This window comes from Sturnira hondurensis, unplaced genomic scaffold, assembly GCF_014824575.4.
Source record: "Sturnira hondurensis isolate 20B ecotype Veracruz unplaced genomic scaffold, ASM1482457v3 Scaffold0013299, whole genome shotgun sequence".
NCBI classification, from domain to species: domain Eukaryota; kingdom Metazoa; phylum Chordata; class Mammalia; order Chiroptera; family Phyllostomidae; genus Sturnira; species Sturnira hondurensis.
Window position 1 is genome coordinate 7,284,490 of NW_028085930.1, and position 13,452 is coordinate 7,297,941.

Genomic DNA, 13,452 nt, shown 5'->3' on the forward strand with positions numbered 1-13,452 from the left:
GTCTTAGTGTAGGAGAAGTTCCTTTTAGTGAGAGAGGGCACCGTGTCTGCAGCTTGGAGGTAAAGATGCTAATATTGGGCTTCACGGAACTGGACATGACGTAGAACTTTAACACACTTTCTCGCTTGTCCTATTTGTAAATGTTGATCCTGGCGCTGAGAACCTCAGAGCTTTTTCTGTTTTCTTGTTTCACAACTCTTGAGGAACGTGCAAAAGGGAAGGTAACAAAGGACAATCTTTTCAAGATAAAGCATGATTTATAAAGGCGACAGCCATGCCGTATGTGAACAGTGATGAACAGCTGCAGAGTCTGCTAACAGCTCTTTAAAAATAAAGTGACACAGCAGATTTTCCCATTATTTCATGTTTCGGTGCTTGCTCAAGTGCATTGCCCTGATTTTTCTCGTCTTCATTTTATTCTGTAGCAATCGAATCACTCTTCATGTCCCGGCAGTGCTATATTGGGGCTTACTTAAACACTTCGCACAGATCCCTGGTTATTCTTCCAGCAGCATTTTAAATTTCAAGACAATGATTGGGTCTATTAAGACCGCAGCCTCCTTGAAAACGGCTCATCTTTTTTTGTTTTTTAAGGGTGCATTTGGATGGACTGAAGGGAGTGTATTTCCAAGGCTTATTCATTTGGAATTGGTTCACTTTAATTTGGAGCTGGGATGGCAGTGGGCAGGTGCGTAATGGAGTGTCACAACTTTAAATGGCCTTCCCTTGCCACTACCGGCAGATACGGCTGCGGGGCTGGTAGGGACAGACAGACGGACAGGTGGGCACAAAGACTGGTTCATCTCTGAGATGTGAGGTGGAAGGGGAAGCGCTCCTACATTAAAATTTGTCACCTGAGAGAAATAAGTTAATTGCGGGAAATGCATTTTCATGAAATTCAGTTGTCTTTTCCTAATTGATAAACCCCTGACGACTTGCCTTGTATGGGGTGGTAGTTTTAATCTTGTTTGGATCATAGTTTCCTTCGGGAATCTACTGAAAGCTATGGACTCTCTCACCTGAAAAGTGAAAATAACCTACAGAGAGAAGTTTATATATAATTTCAGGGGTTTAATGGACCTGCCTGAGGCATAGACCTCCTTTTTCCATCAAGAGTCCCTTCGTTGTATATTCAATAGATGTGTTCTCCTTGGCAAATTCCTTTTAAAAAATATGTACATTAATGTTCATGATATTGTAGTGTTTCTGTGAGAGGGGAAAGGGGACTGTAGAGCTGGAGACATCGTGGGAAGCTGGGCTGCCCGGGATCCGTCATGGGGGTTACCACAAAGAGCCGTGTACTTGCCAGGGGAGCTTTAGGCTGCAACCTTCCTGTGTTCTCTGGGCACGCTCTGAATTGAGTGTCTGGACCCTGGGGGGTGGATGGAGGAGACAGGTAGAGTAGGGATGATGGCCGTGCCTCAGGGGGTTGGCAGAGAGGGTGGCCTGGCTGGATGCCAGTGAGTATCCTCCGAGGATACTGCCCTCACCCTGTGGAACCTTGAAGCCCTGATTCCCCGATGGGCTGCCCAGGATGTGGGTGGACCGAGTGGGTCATGTGATGCCTTGGCACAAATAAGAGGAGAAGGCCTCCCACTGCAACTCCTGCTGGAGGGCCAGTGGTGCCTCAGGCTTGTGCCCAGATGTCCTCCAGAGCTCTGAGTCTTGGCCCATGAGATGCAGCCGTCCTGGGGCTGACTGACCACGATTGGTGGCACTGTGCTGGCAGGAGATGGTGGGTGCTGACCAGTGAAGCAAACCGGTGTTGGAAGTGGTTCACGCACAGCTTTATGCAGGTGCACCGACAAGCCTGGAACCAGGTGCTGGGTGGCCCGTGAAGCACCAAGAGCTATTTTGGAAATAGAAAGGGAGCAAGTACAAAAATGGAAGATCCAGAAGTTCAAGGGTAAGTCTTGTCCTGCATCCCGGTCTTGCCCCTGTTTTTCAACCTCCCTTTCCCTTCTTCCCACTCTTTCTTCTCTTTCCTTCCACTTTGCCTTCCAATCTTCCTTTCCTGTAGTCTTCTCTCCTCCTCCCATCCATTTCTCTCTCCCTCCTTCCCACTTTTGCTTTCCCCTTCTCATTTTTCCTTTTTATTGCTTCCATGAATCTTTCCCTCCACCTATTCTTTCTTTCCTTGCATCCGTCTTGCAATTCAGCAGATGTTCTTCGGTGCCCCCTGGGTGCACTCTGTCCTTTCCGTTCCTTCTCCATCACGATGGGTCTGCCTTCATGCCCTGCAGCACTTTTTTGTTCTGTTGCTTTCCCTCTGCTCCTTCTTCCTTAACTGACTAGTGTATATTGAACACAACCTGTGCCATTTACTGCCTCGGAAGAAAGCTAAAACAACGATGGGCTTTGCTTTCAGGAAGGCTAAAGTCAAATTTAGGAATCAAAATACAAGTTTGTGAAGAAGCCAATAATAGTGTGATTGTTACTTGATGTCGCAAAACAAAAATGTGAGATCACGCAGGACAGGGTGACCATTACTGCTACAGGAGGGGATTGAGGCCCCCTTTTGAGCTCAGAAAATGGAACAATTTTTTTGTGGGGTGCTTGAGTCTGGGGCAGTCCTGTAAAGAAGGAATATAAACTGAAGTTTCAAATAGGATTTTAATCCTTGGAGAGGAGAAGAAATTTCAGTCTGGGAAGTGGGACTGATGTAAGTAAAAACTTGGTGTTATTGGATTTTGGGGTTGCTGTTGTTGCCTTTGTTTTCCAAGAGAAAGTTCCAGGAGAGCCTGTTTAGGGCTCCTTTGTCTTCTCCTCTTCTCCTGGCACCAGTATTTTCTCTCTGGTCTCTGTATTTCTCTCCCAAGTGCCATTTGTCTTCAGCCAGTGAAGGGGCATTGTCCCATTCATCTCAGACCCTACCTTGATCAGTAGTCACTTTATGCTGCACGTAAAAGCTGCTTAGAACGGGTATCTGAATTGAAGAGGAGGCATTGCATTGCAGTTCCCAGCTCGGTGGTTGAAATTTCAGCCATTCATTGTTGTCAGCTCTTGGCGAACCAAAGCCCTGCCTTTGGGGCAACTGGTCGGATGTGCTGGAGAGCTCCGAGAGCCTTGAAGTCAAGGATTCCAGCTGAAATTCATGGTGTGGCCGGTTTGATGTGATTGAATCCAATCCAGGATGTAATGTCTGGTATGCCTTTGGATTTTTATTGTTTTTTCAATTGCGGCAGATCAGGGTTGTTGAAAGGATCTTGGAGGTTGCCTTGCCTTTCACGCAGTCCAGTCCCACCGGTCAGGGGACGCTCCCACTTTTCTGGCTCATCCCATGTACATTTAATGTGTGTGCTCAGATGTTTTGATAGTAGATGGGTGTTATGTGTGAGCTGAAACCAATTTATAGATATCTTCTTCTCAGATGTCTGACCAGCCCGATCTGAGCCTGCCGTCTGGGTGTTTTCCGGCAGGGACTTGAACGAGATACAACTGAGAACTTGTGGTGACAGCCTTGCTCGGGAATCTGGAGAGTCTGTCGATTCCCTCTGAGGCTGGCATTTCCCTGCGACTGTCCCATAGGATCCTTCTGAAGGCCCAGCCTCATCGGCAGCGTTGCTTGGGACATCCAGGGTGGCTGGGGTCCCCTCCGCTTGTGGCCTTTGGACGTTTGCCCTTAACTAAAGGAAATAATCCCTTTACCAAATATTTGCTGGCTGCTCAGAGTAGAAATTTTCTCATTGGTACATTATGACTGATTTTAAAGAGTTCACCTTCAGGCACCATGCATCTCTCGTGTGTGTGTTCGTGAGGGAGGGGGGTTAGAACAAACGGTTCCTTTTCTTTCCAAAGGACAGTGTGGCGATTCTTAGGGCCCATGTCATCTTTCCTTCTCATCCTTCATCAGGTGAAACCTGGTTAGAGGGGTCACTACGTAGCAGAGAGGAAGGGGGCAGGTGGTCCCAGTGGTGACTGGGAGCCTCACTGCATGCAAGCTGCCCTGGGGTGATATCACCAAAAGGCAACATGGACATTTTTTATTCCACACACATTACAAAGAAGGAGAACCCAGGTCCAGAGAGACGTGCTCTGAGCCAGAGCGATGCAGCAGATTAAAGATAAACCTCGATCTGAGTACAGCTCTCTGGTGCTTGAAAATAATTTGAGTTACAGGATCTTTGTGTTCTGTTACCAAAATATGTTAGCCAAGGAAAACAAAATAAATAAATATTTGATCAGCAAACAAGTCAAACAGTTTTATTCCACATTTTATTAGGAGTGATTTTAAATAAGTGTTTTGTGAAAGACAGAAACCCAGAACACAATCGTTGTACATTAAACGGCAATAGAAGTGTGTTCTTTCCCATGTACCGTGGTGTAGGCTCCTGTGTAATTAGACTACATTTCCTACTCCCAAATGCCAATGTTAGACAAGAAAAAGAGAGATTAAAATAGCTTCTGAATTGAACACATTTTAAGAAAAGAAAAGTAAAAATAAAAATAAGCTGGGTACGAGGGAAGGAAGGACGAAGTGGTCTAATGAGCAAAGCTGTCATTTCAGCCTCCGTCTCCTCCTCTTCCTCAGCAGCCCTGGCCTTTCCTCCAACCCCTGGGAAATTCGGAATGCCTGACCCCAGCGCCCCGAGGAAGGAGGATTGGGAAGAATTGGGGGGATGTTGCTGTGGGGCCGTCTTCTCTGCCCTGTCCCCTTAGAGAAGGCTCTGAAAGTACCCAGAGACAGCACCATTCCCCCTGTGGACTATTTCCAGGGCCTTCCAGGCTGAGGCCATTGAAAAAGGGCCTTTCTTTACAGAGCTGCCCCAGTCTTCTCGAAACCCTTAGAGTTTGGCTCACCTTTGAGAGCCCTCAGGATGGGACAGCCTGCGCTACCCGGGAGAGAGTGGCGCAGAATGGGTGTGCTGGTAACCGGGCACACCTTGGTGTAGCTTTGACTCAGGCCTCATCCTTCGTTCCCCACTACTTCCAAGTCACTACTGTCATTAACCCCAAACATTGATTGCTCTCCTGTATAGGTTGTGTTGTTAGAAGCAGGCCGTCCACAGAAGTTAGGAGCACCGGCTCTGGCGTTGGGACGCCTGGGTTCAAATCTGGGCTCCGCCCCTTGTAGCTACCTGAGTTGGGGCAGGTTACTCTCCCTTTCTATGTCCCAATCCCATTACTTATCAACATGGAATAGTAATAATAACAGGTCCCAGCTCACAGGTTGTTGTGTCCTTTGGGTGTCCTGGGAAAATGTAATGGAGAGAGCAGTCCAGTTTGCAGAATCTTGTACCAGTTTGTTAATATGATGCCCAGACAGATGCCATGGGAATTAGCATTTGGGATGTACCTTAGAATGAAGCATCCAGTGTTCTAGACCAGTCCTTTCTCTGACTGCACGATACCAACCCTGTCTGTTTAATCCTCTTGTCAGCTTGATGACAGTCAAGGGTAGGATCAGAGGTAGGACTTCCCACCGCTGCCATCTTGGCTCCTGATTTCTGTTTGACCAGGAGGATTAACGGGCTTTCACCGTCAAAGACCTGGAGCTCAGGTTCTGCCCGCCTCATGCCCACCTAGAGCAGGGGTCAGCAACCCGTGGCCGAGGAGCCTAGTCTAGCCTACTATAGTTTTGTTAACGAATGAAGCTTTATTGAACACAGCTACACCCATGAATTTACGTATTGTCTACAGCTGCTTTTGGGCTACAATGGTAGAGTTGAGCAGTTGTGACAGAGACCATGTGGCCTACAAAACCCGAGAGAGGCGCTATCTGGCCCTCTGTAGAAAAAGCCTACGGATCCTTGACCTAAAGATCAGCCATAAGGGAGAGGGGGGAAGTCCATCCAATGCAGTGTAGGGAAGCGGAGGTCACCAGCTAGTTCTACAGGCAGGGACATTCAGGAGAGACAGAAGATAAGTGTAAGAAGGTGGCCTGTAGACCAAAGGCGACTAAGTAGTAAAGAACTGTTTTGATACAGTGTGCTGTTGCTTAAGCTGTAGTGTATAATAACTTCTCTAACTTTAACTGAAGTTGCCCCTAATAATGTGTCATGTCTTTCTTATCACAGAAGTCATATGTAATACTCCAGGGATGGGAAACCTAATGGGTTTCTTTGAACTGATCCCGTTTCCCCCATAGCTGTGCCATGCTGGCTGTTACAACTTCAAAACAGAACCATCCTTTGGGATATGAACTCACGTTTTTCAGTGTTCATTCTGAACTGAGGGATTATTAGGTCCCCATTCCCCAAGTACCAGAGTCCCCTCACTCCTTTGAGTATGTTGAGTTCTTCTGGGCCACCAGCTACGTGTGAAATATCTCCGAGGGGCCCACCCACCTGGGTAGTCGGCCTTTCCCCTTTCTGTCATTAGAGGGGCCACAAGGAAGACAGAGTGTGAAATCCAGGCTTTTTGGCCAATGCATCTTGCTTTGCGAGGACAGCAGACAGTTCAGGAGCCACCCATTCTCCGTGTATAACTAACACCGTCCCTACTCAGAGCTTGTCAGTCTCATCTCAACTCTGCGAGAACTCACCTTTGTGATTTGGAGTACACCCTTCCCCAGAGTTTCTGCACAGGGTTGCTTGGGGCGCAGCAAAGCCTGTCTATTGGTCCGAGATTTAGATCACTTTCACCACCAGGCTATTTTTCACTCTGCTCAGGACCGCCGCCATCCCGGTGGGCACTGTGTCTGATTTCTTCAAAGGCACCCTATGGGCTGTTGGCAGTCCTGCCCCTTCCTCTCTCTGAGCTTCAGCTGCACCAGCTAGGGGAAACTGAGCTAGCTGGTTTCCAGGGCATCTCCCAGCTCTTTGATTCAAGGCCTTTTGAGGCAGCCAAGCAGTTCCCTTCATGCGCAGTGGTGCTGCCCTGCCTGGAGTGCCTTTGAAGCCGGCAGGGAAAGCCAAGTGCCAGGCAATCCATGGGGCTCCAGGAGGGGAGAGCTCCTGGGTTGCTCTGAGGACAGAGCTCTGAAGACTGGAGGTAACAGCATCGAGGCAAATAATAGCTATGGGAGGTCCGAGGGGTGTCAGACCAAAGGCAGGTATGGCTGAGTCTGCCTGATTTTGCTTAGCATTGGAGCAGAAGGGAGGCCAGAGCTTTTCTGGCTCCATGTACAGGAAGACGTGAGCCTAAGCATCAGGTGTGGCCGGTCTTCTCCCCCTGACCGGACCTTCACTGGAAGTCGTGCGTGGCCTTTGACACAAGACCTGGGCTGACAAAGATGACAGCGATAGTTGGGAAAGGCCAATAAAGCACACAGTCGGGTGTGAGTGCACAGTGGTGAGGCTTGTTGGGGCCAGAGAACCATCTGAGGAAAGAGGGAAGGAGCATCCTTGTTCATACTCCACCTCCAGCTTCCTCCTATGACCAAAGTACTGGGTGTATTTCTCTTAAAACCTTGTTTTGTTCTGTTTTGCTGCCACTTTGTTGAGCACTCAGTAATTTGTAGCTCTGTGTAGACATGATGCTAAATGCTTTTTGTTTTGTTTTCAACACTTTATTATGAAAATTTCAAACGTAGAGTCAAGTTGAAAGAATATGTCCACTGCCTTCTAGATTCAACCACTAATTTCTTTTTACTCGACCATATCTATCCATTAATCCATTTTAAATGCTTTTGGAAACAAAGTACAGTTATCAGCATACTTTTCCCTCATACTTTAGCATGCATATCATGAACTAGAATTCAATAGTTTAATGCTTTCGTATCATTATCTCATGTAATTTAAACTCCACAAGGTCAGGTGTGGCCTGTTCTGTCTGCGTTTGGCAGACGAGGAAACTGAGGCTCAGTGCAGTTTGGTAGCCTCTCCAAGGCCACAGAGCTAGAGAGTTCTGCACCGAAAATTCAAACCCAGATATGTTACACCCAGATGATACTGTTCTTAAACACTGTGCCCCGGTGCCTCCCCACACTGCCTCAAATGTGGCTAATTTAAGAACAATGCGGTTGTAAGGAAAGGGGGAGCATTCTTATCTGTTCAGAGTTCACCTAACCCAGGGTTTCTCAACTTTGGTGCCCTTGACATTTGGGGCCAGAGAATTCTTTGTTGTGGGGGCATCGAGAAGTCTTTGACCTGTGCTTTGTAGGATGCTTAGCACCATCCCTTGCTACCACCCACGAGGTGACCGTAGCACCCTCAGCTCCACCCAGTTTCAACGAGTCAAAGTGTGTCCAGGCTTTGCTCAGTATCCCTTGGGAGACAAAACTGACCCTGGTAGAGTGAAAATCACTGACAGAAACTAACGTTAATTTATCATTAAAGAAAAAAATCTCTGCACAGGTAATTTCTTTATAAGTTTCCTCCCCGCCCCCCACCAAAAATCTGTTATAATGAATACTGTGGGCCCTTCTCCCTGCCTGGCTGGTATCCTGACCTGTGCTCACCTTGCTGGCATCTTCCCCAGCTCTCCAGACATCGTCTCTTGGAGCATGGAGTCTCCCAAGGAAGGATTAAGAGCCAACCAGCTATGAAAACAGTGTGCTCTTGTGCTAAGTGCCTCTGCGCAGGCAGTTAAAATGCTTCAGTGGCATAAACATATGGCATCAACATGGCCTCTGAAAACCATGCTGGGCTTCTAACAAGCATGGAGGGAAGGGGACAGGCTGTGCTGAGCTCCCGAAGCTCATAGAACAGGATCTCCCTGCCCCCAGAAGCAGCTGGGCTGGGGTTTCTCAGGGACCTGGACTCCTCGCAGAGCAAGGCTTTGCAGGGAAGAGGCCTAGTGCCTTTAAGCTATTGCATTTTGTTCTTTGATAAAACGTCCTGCAGACCTTGACATCTGCCACAGAGAAAGGCCTGGAGCCACTGTGGGGCCCAGTGCCTGCTCTTACCTCAGGCTCCATGCAAGCTGCCTGCTGAGCTACGCCTTCCATCAGGTAAGAGAATGTGTGCAGCTCAGTGGGGACCCCCTGCCCCCTGCGGGCACAGCCTCCTAAGGGGGGGGGGGCCATCGCTTTGAGAGTTCTGGGCCCATAAACCGCCTCGGGTCTTGGTCCCAGAGCAGGTGTCTGACTTGCTCGGCAGCCCGGTTTGATAGTGCTCGGATGCAAAAGTTAAGGTCACTGGCGTGGCTGACCAGAAGACTGACTGCCTGGGACTTTTAGTAATCAGGGCTAGAGCAGGACATCTCCCTCCGGGCTGATGTCCCCACGGAGATTGTTAATGGATTTTTTTTAAAATAGACTTTTTTTAGCGAACATACATTTTTGGAGCTAAATCAAATCACCAGGAAAAATCTTTAGCAGTCCAGTGTAGTGCTCTGTTCTTTATGAAAGCATGTAGCGGCACATCCTGAACCGCAGGCAGCGTGAGGTGTACGCGGTGCGTGCCCCCGGCCTGCGCGCACACGTACGCAGGCGTGGTTTTCTCCATCTGGAACGATCACAGGGCTTAAAGCCAGACGAGCCTGTTTCAAGTTCCAGTTTAATTACTTTCCACAAGTAAGGCATGAATGAATTACGTAAGGTCTCTGATATGTTAGGTATGTTAGGTCTCTGATATGTTAGGTCTCTGATATGAATTACGTAAGGTCTCTGTTTCCTTGTCCTTGAAAAAGGAATAATAGTACCTACATCATGGCATTGTTGTGAAAGTTAAATGTAATGTATTTGAAGTTGGAAAGCATAGAAGGCACTTGATCACTGGCATTATTATTATTATCATCATCATATCCTCTTATGAACTATTAAGGAAAACAGATACTAAGTCTGGAATGGAGCTGATTTTCTCAGATTACCCTTTAGTAATTAGGTTGTTATACCTGATGCTCTGTTTTCCTCTTAGGACTAGATATGGATGTTTCCTACTTCAAAATGACTTTTTTCAATTCCCACTTGATACGAAACGATAAGTCAACTTTTAAGAATCTAAATTATTCTCACAGGAGACTCCGAAGGCTCCAGCTCATCCACAAACATTTATGAAGCACCTACTGTGCGCTAGGTGCTGATCTAGGGGCTCAACAATAAAAACGGAGACCAAGACCCCTGCTCGCTGCTAGTTCACAGGCCAAGCCTGCGGCAGCCATGTGCCCAGATAGGATGGGTGCCATTCGGTGCCGAAGCTGTCAATCATGAGCAGACTTTGTTTCATGCCCTGTGATGGGTGCTCGAGGAAGCAGGGTGCAGTGAGTACAACACTGGAATATGGTTGGTGTGTTGGGTAACTGACACATGAGTAATTGACTTTGAGACAGAAAATACAGCATCGAGACAGGTGTCATGGCAATCCAAGAATTGCTTTAGGATCTGTTTATGGATGAGTGATTCATTGAGATTCATTAAAGGGGAGTTGATGGCATAAGTCCCTGGAACGTAGTATGTGGATGTGCACGAACAAGCTGCTGAATGAAGAAAAAGCCTGCCAGGTATGGTTGTGCGGGTTTAATAGAATGCAACTCCAAGGCATGCCATTCAGACTGTGGAGATGATGTCCAACCCAGGCAGTCAGCGACTCTGCCAAGCACTTCCCACACGTCGTCTCATTTAATCCTCCCAACACTCCACTAGTTAAGTTGTGTTTTCTCTATATTGCAGGCATGGAATGTAGACTCAGTGAGGTTGTCACCTACCTGCCCTGGCTAGCAGTGAGCCAGTGATGGGGACTCACAGTCGGAATGCACACCCCTCTGACTTCAGAGTTTCTGCTTGGAGAATAGGAGAAAACAGTCCCTTGAAAATGAAAACTGGATGGGTTTGAGTCTTGTCTTTAACCAAATGCTTACATCTCTGGGGTCAAAGAGAAGTGAAGACAATGAAATTCACGAAGGTTCTGGGCTTCCACTCACAAACCCTGTCATCCCCTGGCCCTGTTCTCTCCCACCTGACCACATCCTGTTCTTAGTTCTTCTTCCTCTTCTCCTCAAGAGAAGCCCAGAAAAACCCACTTGGGAGATAAGCCGGGCAAACCATATGCATCGTTAACAGAAAATGAAAAGTAACAGCCCTGGACCAGCGGATGGGAGGAGCTGTACTTGTAGCAGCTGTTACTGTAGCATGAGTGGCTTCTTGGAGGAGAGGCCACCTTGAGCTCTGATGTGCTGTTTCTTTGGTAACTCATTTTTAATATCTCTCCACCCCCGAGTTGCCAGTAAAGTAGGTAATACATTGTCATGTTGGTGTGTTCTCAAGACTCGTTGGTTGTGAAATAACATGTCCTTCCCCTCACTGCCCTGCCGAAGTCTTGGCACTTCAAGCCCCTGTGATCCCAGAAGTCCAAAGTCCACGGGAGGTGGGATTGGCTGACCGCTCATAGTTGCTCGTTGCTTGTAAAGGCGATTTATTCCTCAATGAACTTTTTAGTATAACAGCTCAGCCCAGAGAATGGCAAAAGGGGAAAGAAGATATATGTCAGGTTAACAAAAAAAATGAAAGGTGAAAGTAAAATGTATGTCAGGTTAAAAAAATTGTGTGTAGCAATGAATACAATTTCAAAGTTTCAGGGTGTGTGTGATATGACTCTGGAAGGGGACAGCCGCGTAACTGCCTTGGAAACATCCTGATTCTACACTGTATTCTTCTGTCTCCATTTCGGAACCTGTGGGATATATAGGGATAATGCACTCATTTGCTTTGCATCTTTTGTTCTGTTTATCTTTCTCTCTGAAAGAAAGGTACAAAAAAGAAAAAAAATTATATTTCTGAGTTACATGCTTGATTTCCTTAATTCCCTCCGAGGGTCCTGAGAGAAACAAATTATTATCTCAATTTTATTGATGATGAAATTGAAGGCTTCAGAAGTCACATGGCCCAGGGCGTGTGTTCGAGCCTGCGCACTGCATAGCACACACTCTTTCCACAATGTCATATGGTTTGACATTCAGGAAGAGGCCGCTTCCTTCAGCAGAAGAAGTACAATTCTTTTTCTTGTTTTGCTTTTATTTTATTATTATTATTTTTTTAAATTTCCATTTTGGGAATGACACTGGCTACTAAGATTTTATAAGTTTTGAGGGGTACAATTTTGTAATACATTGCCTGTATATTGAATTGCGTGCCCATCACCCTCAGTCAAATCTTCTGTCACCGTATATTTGACCCCCTTTCTGCCCCGCACCCCACCTTCTCTCTGTGGTAACCACCGTGAGTTTTTGCTTATTTTTCTTGTTTGTTCATTTCCTGGCTTTCGGTTTTACATTCCACATATGAGTGAAATAATATGGTTCTCTACTTTTCTTGTCAGACTTATTTCATTTAGCGTGATATAAGATCCATCCATGTTGTCACCAATGGCAGTATTTTTTGTTGATGTTGTTAGAGAGGGGGAAAGAGAGGGGGAGAGACACATCAGTGTGAAATGGAAACTTTGATCAGTTGCATCTCATATGTGCCCCAACTAAGGACTGAACCTGCAACCTAGGCATGTGCCCTGATTGGGAATTGAACTCGTGACCTTTCACTTTGTGGGACAACACACAACCAACTGAACCACACTGACCAAGGGGCAAATGACAGTATTTCAACTTTTCTTATGGCTGAATAGTATTCTGTGTTAATAATAATAGTATTCCCTAAGGTAAATAAAAACCAATAATGATAGGTAGTAAGAAAAATGAGTAATTACTCTGCATTAGACATTTTAATAGGTGTTGTATTTTCCTAGTGCTTCCGTGAGGAAGGTACTATGTATTTATTTATTTTAAAAATTTTTAATCCTCACCTGGGGGGTGTGTTTATTAGTTTTAGAGAGAGAGGAAGGGAGAAAGAGAGGGAGGGAAACATCAATGCAAGAGAGAAACATGGATCGGTTGCCTCCCATACATACCCTGATGGGGGGTTAAACATGCACCCTAGGTATGTGCCCTGACCAGGAGTTGAACTTGCGGCCTTTTGGTGTACAGGATGTCGGTCCAATCAACTAAGCCGCCCAGCCAGAGCAGGAAGATACTATTTTTATACCCATTTGACTGATGATGAAGCTGTGGCTCAGAGAGATAAGTGACCATCCCAAAGTCACACAGTTGTTAGAAGTTTCTGTCTTTGTACTCTTGTGGTTTTCTTTTCTGTTAGACTTCAAACTTCTGGGAGGAGAGACTGTCCCTAATTAACATCTCTATTCCTAGAAGCCCCCGCAGAGTGGTTTTCCTATAGTAGGTGCTGACCGGACATTTGAATAGATGAATGTCAGCTACCCCTGGAGTCTGCCCTCCTTGATCTGTGCCTTTGGTCCCTTCACATGTTCTGGTCAACCCTGTTTGATCAGGTGGGCAGATGGGGAAGAAGGTGTGTCAGGAGATTGCTGTCTTTCTTCTGTAAAGCATAGCAACCTACAGCTATCATGTATATATGGTAGGAAGGGAACATTTGTTTCTTTATTTTTTGGTGGCTATATCAAAATAAGATGGGTTATGTTAACTTGACAAATAACCCCAGTGGTTTAGTATTACTGAGCAGCTAGCTCTTTAAGGCAGTTGTCTCATATTGCCAGTGGTTCAAGATATGGCCTTGACCTTTGACTCTGCTATTTCAACACAAGGTCTCCTTCGTAGTCCCACAGG

General features: G+C 46.5%; 1 protein-coding gene across 1 annotated transcript in view; it reads left to right on the plus strand.

Moving 5' to 3' along the window:
• Window positions 1-1,636: 1,636 nt before the first annotated feature.
• CPNE4 (copine 4) overlaps window positions 1,637-13,452 on the plus strand; it is a 412,933-nt gene continuing 401,117 nt past the window's right edge. The window contains exon 1 of the mRNA XM_037061286.1: window positions 1,637-1,906. Coding sequence (XP_036917181.1) covers window positions 1,884-1,906 — 23 coding nt within the window. The 5' untranslated portion in view covers window positions 1,637-1,883. The remainder of the gene's footprint in view (window positions 1,907-13,452) is intronic.